Source organism: Salvelinus sp. IW2-2015, linkage group LG26 (assembly GCF_002910315.2).
Source record: "Salvelinus sp. IW2-2015 linkage group LG26, ASM291031v2, whole genome shotgun sequence".
NCBI classification, from domain to species: domain Eukaryota; kingdom Metazoa; phylum Chordata; class Actinopteri; order Salmoniformes; family Salmonidae; genus Salvelinus; species Salvelinus sp. IW2-2015.
Window position 1 is genome coordinate 4802386 of NC_036866.1, and position 15562 is coordinate 4817947.

General features: G+C 42.3%; 1 protein-coding gene across 1 annotated transcript; it reads left to right on the forward strand.

The window, feature by feature from the left end:
• The first annotated feature begins 6778 nt into the window (after positions 1-6778).
• Positions 6779-14570, forward strand: LOC111952804 (diencephalon/mesencephalon homeobox protein 1-B-like). The gene is made up of 5 exons (XM_023971717.2): positions 6779-6996; positions 9921-10085; positions 10333-10511; positions 11176-11563; positions 11791-14570. Exons 2-5 carry the CDS (start codon positions 9932-9934, stop codon positions 12243-12245), a joined length of 1176 nt encoding a protein of 391 aa, XP_023827485.1. The 5' UTR covers positions 6779-6996; positions 9921-9931; the 3' UTR covers positions 12246-14570.
• Positions 14571-15562: the final 992 nt, after the last annotated feature.

The following is a 15562-nucleotide window of genomic DNA, read 5'->3' on the forward strand; positions in this document are numbered from 1 at the left end:
CATCCTGACTGGTTGCATCACTGCCTGGTACGGCAATTGCTCGGCCTCTGACCGCAAGGCACTACAGAGGGTAGTGCGTATGGCTCAGTACATCACTTCTACACCTGCATTGCTTGCTGTTTGGGGTTTTAGGCTGGGTTTCTGTACAGCACTTTGATATATCAGCTGACGTAAGAAGGTCTATATAAATACATTTGATTTGATCACTGGGGCTAAGCTGCCTGCCATCCAGGACCTCTACACCAGGCGGTGTCAGAGGGAATTGTCAAAGACCCCAGCCACCCCAGTCATAGACTGTTCTCTCTACTACCGCATGGCAAGCGGTACCGGAGAGCCACGTCTAGGACAAAAAGGCTTCTCAACAGTTTTTACCCCCCAAGCCATAAGACTCCTGAACAGGTAATCAAATGGCTACCCGAACTATTTGCATTGTGTGCCCCCCCAAACCCTCTTTTCACACTGCTGCTACTCTGTTTATCATATATGCATAGTCACTTTAACTATACATTCATGTACATACTACCTCAATTGGACCGACCAACCAGTGCTCCCGCACATTGGCTAACCGGGCTATCTGCATTGTGTCCCGCCACCCACCACCCGCCAACCCCTCTTTTACGCTACTGCTACTCTCTGTTCATCATATATGCATAGTCACTTTAACCATATCTACATGTACATACTACCACAATCAGCCTGACTAACCGGTGTCTGTATGTAGCCTCGCTACTTTTATTGCCTCGCTACTGTAAAAAGCCTGTCTTTTTACTGTTGTTTTATTTCTTTACTTACCTATTGTTCACCTAACACCTTTTTTGCACTATTGGTTAGAGCCTGTAAGTAAGCATTTCACTGTAAGGTCTACACCTGTTGTATTCGGTGCACGTGACAAATAAACTTTGATTTGATTTGAAGACAAGAGAGCAATGTGATTTGTTAATGAGGAGTATAATGCTACCAGAAACCAAGGAATGTGAATGAGCAACATGAAATCTATGAAAACACTTCCCTTTAAAATGTGTACTTCATGCATGAAACGTGTGTGTTTCAAGTTTTCAATGAAATGCTTACTCGACAATGCAACAAGAGTAAGAAATAGAAAAAGTTACGAATACGAACATAAAGTAAATGGATCAGTAGAATAGAATAAACATTTTAGCATAAGTATAATACAGGAAGGTACAATTATAGTACAGTATTTACAGGTGTTTCAAATGCGCAGTATTTCGCAATAATAATAATAATAAGAGTCTGGTAGCAGTAGTTGTGATGTGTGTGTAGCATGTATGCATGTATGTACCAGTCAAAAGTTTGGACACAACTACTCAAAGGTTTTTCTTTATTATTATTTTACAATGTAGAAAATAGTAAAAAATAATGACATCAAAACTATGAAATAACACATATGGAATCATGTAGTGACAATAAAAGTGTTAAAACAAAATATATTTTATATTCTTCAAAGTAGCCACCCTTTGCCTTGATGACAGCTTTGCAAACTCTTGGCATTCTCTCAACCAGCTTCACCTGGAATGCTTTTCCAACGGTCTTGAAGGAGTTCCCATATACGCTTATTACTTGTTGGCTGTTTTTCCTTCACCCTGCGGTCCAACTAATCCCAAACCATCTTAATTGGGTTGAGGTTGGATGATTGTGGAGGCCAGGTCATCTGATGCAGCACTCCATCACTCTCCTTCTTGGTCAAATAGCCCTTACACAGCCTGGATGTGTGTTTGGTCATTGTCCTGTTGAAAAACAAATGATAGTTCCACTCAGCACAAACCAGATGGGATAGCGTATCGCTGCAAAATGCTGTGGTAGCCATGCTGGTTAAGTGTGCCTAGAATTCAAAATAAATCACTGACAGTGTCATCAGGAATGCACCTTCACACCATAACACATCCTCCTCCATGCTTTACAGTATGAAATACACATGCGGGGATCATCCATTCACCCACATCATGTCTCACAAAGACACGGCAGTTGGAACCAAAAATCTCCAATTTAGACTCCAGACTAAAGGACAAAGTTCCACCAGTCTAATGTCCATTGCTCATGTTTCTTGGCCCAAGCAATGAAGGCCTGATTCAAAACAGTCTCATCTGAACAGTTGATGTTGAGACGTGTCTGTTACTTGAACTTTGTGAAGAATTTATTTGGGCTGCAATTTCTGAGGATGGTAACTCTAAAGAACTTATCCTCTGCAGCAGAGGTAACTCTGGGTCTTCCATTCCTGTGGCGGTCCTCATGAGAGCCAGTTTCATCATAGCTGTTGAGGGTTTTTGCGACTGCACTTGAAGAAACTTTCAAAGTTCTTGACATTTTCCAGATTGACTGACCTTCATATCTTAAAGTAATGATGGACTGTCATTTATCTTTGCTTATTTGAGCTGTTCTTGCCATAATATGGACTTGGTCTTTTACCAAATAGGGCTATCTTCTGTATACCCCTCCTATCTTGTCACAACACAACTTATTGGCTCAAACGCATTAAGTGTCACGCCCTGATCTGTTTCACCCGTCTTTGCGCTTGTCTCCACCCCCCTCCAGGTGTCACCCATCTTCCCCATTATCCCCTGTGTATTTTTACCGGTGTTCTCTGTTTGTCTGTTGCCAGTTTGTTTTGTTTCGTCAAGCCTAGCAGCAGTTTCTCCTCTGGTTCTGTCTGTCAATTTGTTCCTGTTTCCTAGTTTTCCCGGTGTTGACCATTCTGCCTGCCCTGATCATGAGCCTGCCTGCCATGCCTGTACCTTTGCCCCACTGCTCGGGATGACCAACCTCTGCCTGACCTGACCCCACCTGCTGTTCCGGTGCCTTACACCCTCTCTGGATTATTGACCCCTGCCTGCCTTGACCTGTCGTTTGCCTGCCACAATTGTAATAAACATTGTTAATTCGGCAGTCTGCATTTGGGTCTTACCTTAGACCTGATATTAAGAAGGAAAGAATTTGCGGAATTGAACTTTAAGAAAGCACAGCTGTTAATTGAAATGCATTCCAGGTGAATACCTCATGAAGCTGGTTGAGAGAATGCCAAGAGTGTGCAAAGCTGTCATCTAGGCAAAGGGTGATTATTTGAAGAATCTCAAATAAAATATATTTTGATTTGTTTAACACTTTTTTGGTTACTACATGATTCCATATGTGTTATTTCATAGTTTTGATTTATTCACTATTATTCTACAATGTAGAAAATAAAATAAAAACCCTTAAATGAGTAGGTGTTCTAAAACTTTTGACCGGTAGTGAATGTCTGTGTGTGTGTGTGCGTGCGTAAGGTGTGGAGAGTCAGTGCAGTTAGTCAGTGCAGTTCAGCTCTGTGCTCTGTGCCTGTTGGTATCAGACCTTATGCTCTTATATGGTCTTGACGGAAAGCGAGTGAACAGCTCACGGCTGGGGTGTGTTGGGCCCTTGATGAAGCTGCAGGCTTTCAACTGGCATCGTTTCGAGTAGATGTCCTGGATGGGTGGGAGCAAGGTCCCAGTGATGTACTGGGCTGTCTTCACCACCAGCTGGAGGGCCTTGCAGTCGTGGAGGGAGCAATTCCCGTAGCAGGCCGTGATGCAACAAGTTGCAACCGCTCAGGACGCTCTCGATGGTGCAGCGGAAGTAGAGACGCTGTTGCGCCCTCTTGACAAGAGTGGTGATGTTGTCAACAATCAACTTCTTTGTTTTACTGACGTTGATGGAGAGGTTGTTGTCCTTGCACCACAATGACAGTTCACTTACCTCCTTGGAGTTAGTGTCTCGCAAAGCCATGCAGTCGTGGCTCGTACCTGTGTTAAGAGTCCGTGTGAAGGAGATGTTTCCAATCCTCACAGCATGAGGTCTGCTCGTCAGGAAGTCCAGGATCCAGTTGCAGAAGGTGGTGTCCAGTCCCAGGGTTCTGAGCTTGGTGTCATACTTGGAAGAAACAATAGTGTTGAATGCTGAACTGTAGTCAATGAACAGTATTCTCACATAGGTGTTCCTCTTGTCCAGATGTGTTAGGGCCACGTGAATAGCGATGGAAATGGCATCTTCCATGGATCTGTTGGAGCAGTAGGCAAATTGGAGTGGGTCTAGTGTGTCTGGCATGCTTGCCTTGATCTGGACCATGACCAGCCTCTCGAAGCGCTTCATGATGACCGGGGTTAGTGCAAAGGGGCGAAAGTAATTTGGGAATGTCACCTTTTTTTTCTTGGGGCACTGGGAAGGTGGTGGTCTCTTTTCTTGGGGCAGGGACAGGTTGAAGACGTCTGAGAAGATGCTCGCCAGCTGGTCAACACACACTCTGAGGATGCGGTCAGGGACACCATATGGGCCGGCGGCTTACTGAGTAGTCACAAAGTTTTCCTCCCGTCATTCTCGGAGACTGAAAGCACCTGGAGCAGCGAGAGTCTTCCTTGATGCCTCGCTTTTGTCTGCCTGATATGACTGGATAAAGTTTTAGATCCTGAAAGCAGGCAGGCCTACGTCATTCAGAGATGATGAAGAGCAAAGACACGGATCATTCGAGGCTTCAACATGATAAAGTCTGAACTGAGCAGATGCCGGGTATGCAGAAAACAATGAGCTCTAGAGCAATAAAGCCCTTAAATTGAATTGTATTGAGAGAGAAATATCGCTGTAGGCCTAATATAAATTAGTCTTCGTCATGACTCTTGGCTTTAAACCCTTTCGACGCGCTGGACATTAGCCCACATTAAGTTCTGTAGAAAGCTGATTTGAGGAAGAGCAGCAGAGAGGTATACCTTCTCGCTTTAATTGCTTTAGAAAGTGTTCCCACAAAGAGACACTGCCCAGATTTGCCTCCCGTTTACGTTCTCATTTCCATCAGTTCACAAGTTAATCCGATTTCTCTCCCAGACCCAAATACTCCGTGATATATGTGCTGACAAAAGAGGGTCGGCTTGAAGGAATAAAAACTTTCCCAAAAATAAGAACAAACAATGGGAAACGAATGTGCATTTATACGAATTAACTCCCAATTCAGCTTTATTGATGCATTGCCAAACGTGTTGTCGTTATTTCCATTAGGTCTATTAACCCTATAGTTAGTCTTATTCGTTGAATATTGAAAATGACTATTAGGCCTAAATCATTGTCATCATTATAATAAGGGATTATCATGGCTATTAAGTCACAATGACCCATCAAGACTCAAATCAGGAATAATTTTCTTCGACAATAAATCAAAGATTTAAAACAAGAGAATACCTGCATGCCAGCAAAACACCCATTCTGATGTCGAATAAACCTCTCATTAAAATTACAGAATCTGCCTAGATCATTGTTGTAGTAGATAGGCCTAATATGATAAAGTATCACAAATAAACATGTTTTTTAGAGATATTGAACAGTCCATCTGTTGCGCGTAATGATCTCCAGGGCGCACAGTAACTCGTCCTGCCAACCTGATTATTCCACCAGGCTAAGCCAAAACGGTTTATTCATTCCACAACAATTTAATATCGTTACCACTATTTGCATCATAAGTTTCCCAAATGTCTCATGTAGTCAATCAAGATGTGAGAATTGCACGACCTACAAATAAAATACCACATATTCGCCTTGAGTGTATTTTTTAAAATCATTTCCCCGGCACAGTTGTTATTGGCAATTCACCTCTTGACTGGATTGTGACTTTGTCGCGAGTGCTAACACGTTTTCTTTCCGTGTAAAGTCGAAACTTCTATGTATGAATATGGCCAAAGATCAAATTGAGTTTAAGATTYCCCCCCCCCTCACTTTCTCTCCTCTCTTGGAGAAATTCAACAAAATATGCACTACATTAGAAGGCTACTTTTCGCTGCCCTTAATTCCAGCCTAAACGGGTTTTCTCCAGGAGAATAAATGTTTTCTAAAAACCTTGAAGAAGAGAGGGGCATTATTGTTTTAATCCTCTTAGTAGCAGTCATTTTAAGACCGTTTTTTGGAGGCTGAAATGGCGTCTTGTCTCCGCAATCCTAACCTAAAATCCCCTGGGGCCGGGAGAGTTTCTAAGGGCAGTACCCTAGCGTCTATTAGCCAGCTCTCCACCGCAGTCTCCTCTGCAAGTGGCTCGACAAAGTCGAAAAGCAAATAAAATTAAAGCATGAGTAACTTAATAGCCCTTTAAACACCTCAAACCCTGCATGCAAACCATTGTAATGAAAGCGTCATTGAAGCCATTGGCACTTCTTGAATGAACAATCATAAGTTCTTATTTACCACAGATTTGAATTAACCTATTATTACTATTATTATTGATATGATTATATGTAGGCTATTATAATGTTACATGCGTTTGCAACATGACATGGAAGATTTTAGTCAATATTCCGTGTTCCATTTGAAAATTGACTGCATATTGACCAAATATATACACACAGTAGACTACAAAGGGCCAACATGCAAAACAATTACCAAATGTATATTTGAATTAAGATAATGAGTCTCAAAGAAACACTTATATTTCTGCATATCAAAATATAGACTGAGCAACATGCCTCTACGTACAATTAAAAGTTTATGGCCTAAGAAAATGAAATTAAAATATGTTGGTGTAGGCCTATATGGCGAGAATAATAATAATAATATTGATATTTTGATAAGCTTAATGATACTATGATTATAACATTAATGTCCAGGAAATGGTAAATAAAGTAATAGTTTAAATCAGTAATGAGAAAGCCTGGAGTAGAAAAAAACTATTTTGGTTGACACAGCAAAGGTCCATTTGAAATCCTGCATGACCTCACCAGGCGCTCGAGCTCCTTAAAGCCCATCGTCGTGCGCGAGCCCGTTAGATGGCAGCTCTCCGTATTCTCCAACGACTGGAGAGTGAGAGCACCGCGCGCAGAAAACGGACTACAGTATTCCTGAGGAGTTTGGAGTTCAGAAATGAGTATACAGGACTAAACAGCACGGAATTGAGAAGTAATACACAAGGTGATACTTTGAAAGCTAATATTCCATTTGAAAACAGCCGGACATAGGCTATAGGCCAAGACCCCAAGGGGAGCGTCGTAAGAGGTAAGACCTTTTTGAAAGGCGTGCATCTGTATAACGAATCAGGTTGGACCTGTTAGTAAAGTAAAATGATGTGTGCCTGCCATAATTCCAGTTTTATTGCATTTCCTTGCAACTTTAAACCTCTTCCATTTAAACCTTGGAGCAATATATTGCCCGGGTCTTCTCATTATGCATGGAATACAAGCATTTCGCTACACTCGCATTAACATCTTCAAATCATGTGTATGTGACCAATAAAATTTGATTTGATAGATCTAAACTGAAACTTAGACTTCAACATTATTTCATTATTTTTTTTAAATCTCCGGAATAGTTTCTTAAATTATCCACGTCTTCCGGGGTAATTTTGGGCAAAACTTGAATAAAGGGTTAATGTAGAAGAAAGAGTGTGTCGCCTGTACAGGCATATCGGCGGGCCGATATTTAGCCTCTACGGTGTCTGGGATAGAACTAAATCCACGGCAATTAGCATAATGAGTGTTAAAACAGCTCCCCAAGGCTATCTGACTTTGTCCACATCGAGAGATTCATATTTTGAGTGATGAAAAGGATTTAAAACCTCAATAAAGCAATTGTAAACAATATGTAGGCTACAGGCAATGACACTTATATGAGGAACAGTCATATTCAAAAAAGGACATTATTAATCACACACACACACCTAGTAGTTGAAACCTATTTGCACCTACATTAGACGAGTATCCAACAGGGGTTCCCTATGCATATATTTAACCTTTCATCTACCCGCCACTGCAAGCCTCCGGGCAGTGGGGCGGGAGCCGCCATAGACCGGGAGAAACGGCTCCCATTCAACTCCAATACTCAGGAAGCTAAATAAATATTTTGATAAGCACCGTCTGGGACAGAGTAAAGTGTTCCCTAATGGCCTATGGCATATTCCAATTTATTGTAAATCATTCCATTGTAAAAAAAWATATATATATTTAAAAAATATATAAAATAAATGACAGTAAAAAGTAAGCCTATGATTTAAGCCTGTATTTTAGGCCTATGATAATCCCTGTAAATGTGTCTGAAATGACCCCCTCATTACACTACTTACTGTATTATTGTCAAGGCAAAACATTTGACAATTTATAATAGGTATTTTTCCATCATAAATTATAAATCAAGATTTGTATAGCATTCAAACAGATCTTAGTAAATGTTCACGCTCCTGCATTTGGTGACAATAAGAACGTGACTTGATATAAGGTATATCCAGGTTATGAGCGTTCATTCTGATTATTATTCTGATTATATTAAGCTTTTATTACCAATTTTTAGAATGTCACTTCRAGCATTCTACATTTCTGCATGATCAATTACACGCTGAAATGTTAAGGTCGTGATAGCGGTCTGATACTATCATTTTGGTACTGTATTTAGCTTTATTGTTGGGGTACAAATTCCCGCTGTCACCCTTTGGGCTTTTCATTCCCAAGAGCATATAAAACAAAATAATACCGTAGGCTGTATAATCTTTTCGACATACGTTTCAACTCGATGCAAGCCTACTAAATGAAGAAAATAAATAAATCCAAAAGTGGCATATTTTAATACACATTTTTGAGGGAATAAAATTATATTCAAACAAATATTATTGTAGGCCTAGATACTTTTTACAGAATTGTTCAAAAAAATTGAACGCAATATGAACGCACATGAAGCTAGGCCAACTTGTCTTAAAACACGATTCGTTTTGACTTGTTTAATGCCCAGGATGCGATTAAATTCGGAACGCACTGACCAATTTCTGATTTATGTGGTAGGTAGCCTTTTCAACAGTAGGCTTGGGTAATTTTCTAACGTAATCTATAGGCTTAATCTGTGTAAATAAAAATGGTTAGTTATGCTATTATGCACGCTATTGTGCTACACATTATGGATAATGACAATAATTAGGCAATTTATAGGACTCAATGAAAATATGATAATATCATTTAATAAATGAGTCTGGTCACATCAATTTATTTTGTGTGCTTTTTCAGAGAAATGTCCCTGATTCATTTCTGATCATTGTGTAGTTTTCTGTTGACGTTTTAAAATTCTGCTAGCGCTGTAGGGGACCTATAGTTTGCCTTTTTAGTAGGCCCACGTCGCTTAGCCATTCAGGCACAACGTCAAGTGCGACATTAAATTAATGAATATCAATATCAGCATTAATGTTGCGATAACACAGGAGAGTAGGCTAATTATTTCACACAGCCTCTCGGGCTTTAGTGGGGGGAACTCTCATGGGAAGGACTGGTTAAATAGCGAGCTCTCCGTGGGAAAAGGGGTTTATAGGTTTAGTGGCTGGCTAGGTTTCTCAATGCCGTCATATAATGTCACTCTCAGCTTGAATCTTCTTAAAGAAACATATTTACAGTTATAGACATATAATAACTGATGTAATATTGGAACATGTCCAAATGCAGCTTCACCATTAGGTTATTTGAAATCAACCACTGACAGTTTTAATAAAATGGGCGGCAGGTATCCTAGGTTAGAGTGTTGGGCCAGTAATGGAAGGTCGCTGGTTGAAATACCCGAGACGACAAGGTGACAAATCTGTATGTGCCCTTGAGCAAGGCACTTAACAATAATTTGCTCCAGGSGCGCCTTACTACTATGGCTGACCCTGTAAAACAACACATGTCACTGCACCTATCCGGTGTATGTGACAATAAAACACCTTAAAACATCTTAAATTAATGGAAATAAAAAACGAAGTTTAATATAAATACATAGCCTACATAAATACAAGTGTAATACAAAAATGTTCGATAATAATTTAGGCCACTTGATGTTTGAATCTAGGCCTACAACTGGAGCCCAAGACTTGCTTACAGGTACATAAATCAAACACTGATATTACTGGTTTTACTAATTCAACAATAACGAATTGTTTGAAACAACAACTTATCCCTCTGTATTTACAGGTGACGCAGCCATGCAGCACTACGGAGTGAATGGATATTCTCTCCACGCCATGAACTCACTAAATGCCATGTACAATCTTCACCAGCAGGCGGCGCAGCATGCCCAGCACGCGCCCGACTACCGGCCGTCCGTGCACGCGCTCACGCTGGCAGAGAGACTGGCTGGTAAGAACTGGTTGCACATTTACTCATTCTACTGCGTAAATCTGTCCATAAAAATTTGCAATACAATCAGGCTATCATGCTGTGTGATGGACAAATATTATGTTGTCTTATGTTCAAAATGTGTTCTTGAGTTCAATGCAATAAATTGTTACATTGTTTCAGAAAGGCTTCTTGATAAGCACTATCTGACCTGTTCCTCAATTAAATTGGCCCAATCTCTTTTCCTTCAACGGCTGCACATTTCAAGACATAATCCTCGAGGCCCGGTATGGCTCCCAGCACAGGAAGCAGCGGCGCAGTCGCACAGCCTTCACTGCCCAGCAGCTGGAGGCCCTGGAAAAGACCTTCCAGAAGACCCACTACCCTGACGTGGTGATGCGCGAACGCCTGGCCATGTGTACCAACTTACCAGAGGCCCGTGTGCAGGTGAGGATACTACTTAGTCTAAATAAATAAACTATTTCACCTGCATCTTAACTTTCAGTATTGGTTGTGTAGAAGAGGGGGAGTAGGGGTGATGAAGAGAAATACTTACTTAACCGTTGTTCGTTGCTGGTGGAACATAGGACCATGCTAAAGATCTCCAACGTTGCTGGGGGAACATAGGACCACCCTAAAGATCTCCAACGTTCCTGGTGGAACATGGGACCATACTAAAGATTTCCATCATTGCTGGTGGAACATAGGACCATACTAAAGATTTCCATCGTTGCTGGTGGAACATAGGACCACCCTAAAGATCTCCAACGTTCCTGGTGGAACATAGGACCATACTAAAGATTTCCATCGTTGCTGGTGGAACATAGGACCATACTAAAGATTTCCAACGTTGCTGGTCTCGGCTGCTTTTTTTGCTTCTGGCCATGACAAGTGGATGTTTTTGAGTTCCGCTGTCAAGGAGTTCAAATGCAATTAGTTAAAATGATATGTGAGAATAAAAAATATACACGTTTGACAAACCAAAGCCATGTAACAAATCACCAATATTGACATTATCAGAAGCCTTGGCTATTAGAGAATTATAGTTTATTACAAAGTGATGAAATTGTGTTTATTACTGTATAACAACTGAAATCCGTCCTCTCACCAGGTGTGGTTCAAGAACCGCCGCGCCAAGTTCCGCAAGAAGCAGCGCAGCCTGCAGAAGGAGCAGCTCCAGAAACAGAAGGAGGCCAACAGAGAGGGAGGTGACGAGGAAGAGGTCAAGACCACCGACCCTTCCACCCAGACATCTCCATCCTCCCTCTCRGAGACCATGCGGCCCCAGCCTGCGGAGATGAGTGTGGAGGTGAACGTCACCTCCCCGGAGGCCTCGGACAGCGAGTCGGCTGCAGAGGACAACGGTGAAGGAGATGAGGAGCTGATGTGGGAGAGGCTGCAGGATACTCAGCAGCATCAGGGGGAGGTGCAGCAGGGGGGTGCAGGGCTGCAGCTGGGAGGAGGATCTCCATCCTGCAAACGCTTCAGCCCCACACCAGGTGAGAAATCCCATAGACAATGGGCCATTAGACATATGTGTTTATTATACTGTAGATGCACCCTCGATTTCCTTAGGAGGCACATATGTCAATTTTTGTTAGTGTGCTTATCCCTTATCTGCAGGACTTCAATGTATTCTATATTATTATGAATTAGTCTTGAAAGCGGAAAATACATCTTTCTCTCTTAAATAATAAAAACTATAACTAAAATCTCTCTCTCTCAGACTCTCCCCTGGGCTCTCCCTCCCTCCCCTCCTCTAGCGGTGGCGTGGGTAGCAGTTGTGTGTCCCAAGGCTCCTATGCCTCGTCCCCCCTCAGCCTCTTCCGTCTGCAGGAGCAGTTCCGCCAGCACATGGCTGCAACCAACAACATGGTCCACTACCCCTCCTTCGACATGGGTACCCCCTCCTCACTGCCCTACCTGGGCATGAACGTCAACATGCCCTCCCCCCTGGGCTCTCTGCCCTGCCAATCCTACTACCAGTCCCTGTCCCAGGCGTCCATGTCCCAAGTGTCCATGTCCCAGGCCCAGCAGGTGTGGAACAGCCCCTTGACGGGTCTCCAGGCCCCTCCGAGCAGCCTACCCAGCCTCAACAGCAAGACCACCAGCATCGAGAACCTGCGTCTGAGGGCCAAGCAGCACGCTGCCTCCCTGGGCCTGGACATGCTACCCAACTGACCCCCAGACTGACCTCCCCCCCAGGGCAGGGCAGCTACCTGGGACACAGTCAGATGTTATGACCCTTTCTACTGACTGGACATTATAGACACTGCATCAGTTTTGTACACTGGGACTGCCTATTAGATAAGAACCCTACCGGACTATACTTATTTGACATCCTTGCAGGTGAGATACATAGACCCAGTGCAATCTCACTACTATACTGAACAAAAATATAAATGGAACATGTAAAGTGTTGGTCCCATGTTTTATGAGTTGAAATCAAATATCCCAGAAATGTTCCATACGCACAAAAGCTAATTTCTCTCAAATGTTGTGCTCAAATTTGTTTGCATCCCTGTTAATGAGCATTTCTCCTTTGCCAAGATAATCCATCCACCTGATAGGTGTGGCATATCAAGAAGCTGATTAAACAGCATGATTATCACACAGGTGCATCTTGTGCGCTGGACAATAAAGGTCACTCTAAAATGTGCAGTCTTGTCACACAACACAATGCCACAGATGTCTCAAGTTGAGGGAGTGTGCAATTGGCATGCTGACTGCAAGAATGTCCACTAGAGCTGTTGTCAGAGAATTGAATGTTAATTTCTCTACCATAAGCCGCCTCCAACGTTGTTTTAGAGAATTTGGCAGTACGTCCAACCGGCCTCACAACCGCAAACTACATGTAACCATGCCAACCCAGGACCTCCACATCCAGCTTCTTCAMCTGCGGGATCGTCTGATACCAGCCACCAGGACAGCTGATGAAACAAAGGAGTATTTCTGTCTGTAATTAAAGCTCTTTTGTGGTGAAAAAGTCATTCTGATTGGTTAGGCCTGGCTCCCCAGTGGGTGGGCCTGACTCCCAAGTGGTTGGGCCATTGCCCTCCCAGGCCCATCCATGGCTGCACCCATGCTCAGTCATGGGAATTCCATAGATTAGGGCCCAATGAATTGATTTCAATTGACTGATTTCCTTATATGAACTGTAACTCAGTAAAATTGTTGAAATTGATGCATGTTCGGTTTATATTTTTGTTCAGTATACTTCCTACCAAACCAGTTGGATCAGAGACTTCAAATGCTACACTCCTAAATCACAAAGCCGTCATCTCATATGGGGCAAATGCATTATGACCGTCTACAGTATATCTGATGATCTCAACACTAGAGGTGGTGAGGGTGACCATAATATTAAAGATGAGCTTTGCATGCATCCTGAGACAGGGATTACAACGGCACAAAGATAGAAATGGTACAAAGATTGAATCAAGATTCCAGCCTCAGATGAAAACTCCCATTCAAACATTTACAACAGGACAGACTGGCCAGTTCAATAGCCTACAAATCCCACAATGCCCTGCACCTGGCAGATGGACAGTACTTCCTGTTTTAGAGCTACATCCAGAGAGGAAGAGGCGAAGCAAGATGATTCACTCCACCCAAAATCTGTCCACGAAAACAAAACTAGTGAGTAATTTTTGTATGGAGGTCAATGAGTGTTGAATTTGGTCAACAAAAAATGTAATTGCTAATTTGCTACGGGAGGCTTATTTGATTGAATAGAAGTTTCAGTGGATAGGTTGTTATGAATGCACTGATATAAGTGGATGCACGTGGCATTTCGGGGGAAAAAAKACATAGTAAATGACTTTATATAGGAGTTGTGCCTGTTGTTCACATGCGTATCTGCCTTTTCATTCACTAAAATGGTCTAACCTGATCTTGCCTCCTCCCGTCTGCCTTCCATCTTCGAGGATATGTATTTCCATTGTTAGAGCAGTCACTAGACTATCTAGTCAATATAACAGATCTTTGCTACATCCCACCTGCAAGAATTTATTCCACATTGTACTGTAAATACCCCTCCATGTTTGTTTCCATCCCATCTGCTTGGTTAGGGAGTATAAGTCGGTGTCTCCTTTTGTGTCGGAGGACTTAGAAGAAACATTCAACCTATTTTTGAATTGTTCCATTGTGGCTTAATGCAAAGGACCCCCAGTAGAATGAGCCAATACCTGCTCGGTACAGATTAGTCTATGGAATCCTACAGGGGGAACAGAGCGACGTTCAAATATGAAACTGTTCAACCTATGTTATGTTCGCCTGGGTGCCAGGCTGTTTCTGCGTTCAAGAGCGTTGGTACATCCTTAAAAAGACAGCAAGAAAAAAAACTTGGTGTTGTTGACTAAAGCAGAAACGGACTGGCATCCAGGCCATAGCTACAGTATATGTATTTTATCATTGTAGATCCCAGACTTGTACTTCTCAATTGTTTACTTAAATGTGAGTCATTTATCTGTTAAAATGCAAGGGAATAAACCACATGTATGAAGACTGATTGGTTAATGAGATTATTATTTTAGAGGTTTATTAAAATGATGCAAATGACAATTTATGAATGGTTTTAACCAAACAATTTTGAGAACACATGACAGGCTACAGAGGACAAACTGGTTTGAACTCTTGTATTGTATGGGGAAGACAGCTTTAAAACGACTGTATCTGCACAAGAGTGCACACACATGTAGGAACACACACACACACACACACACACACACACACACACACACACACACACACACAAAGACTTCCTAAAAGTTACAACTTTAGGATAGGAGAGACCATTCAGTATGAAATTAATACAAAACGACACTGAGCAAAAATATAAATGCAACATTGTTAAAGGATTTGGATTTCCCATTTATGTTTTGGAGGTTGGACTTTAGCACGTATAGAKCATTAGCACGTAGGGCACGCCGATTGGTGTCACCTCGTTAGTCAGTATGTGTTACACCTGTGCTGGTTGCCATATCGTTAGTGGGGAGGTGTTTCACCTGTGCTGTCCCAGGTGCTATTTAAGAGTGGCTGGCCCAGCGTACCAGTTGTCTGGATAGATGCGGAGGATTAACACTTTTAGTTGGCGTGTTGAATTTTGCATTTTTATTTTTGTTCAGTGTAACTACGCATCCCTCCCAAATACATGATTACTGTTAACACAATACACAATTAACTTTCCATGTTACACCCAAAACCCAATTATTTGGCGCAAACATGCACAGAGCTGAAGTCCCGGTTTCAGGACCCTCATCTCAAACAGAACACACACACACACACACACACACACACACACACAGCCCATGCCACTTGTCCACCGAATGCAGAGTAACTAATCCTAAAGGAAATGACTGAAGCACAGTGTCAGGCTCTAAAGAGTCCCCAATCCCCCTCCTCCACTTCCCTTCTCGGCCCTGTCAGTCAAGGTTTGGCTGCACCAAAACAGAATCTTTGCCATAAGAAGGATTACCTTGGGTTGGGATATCGATGGA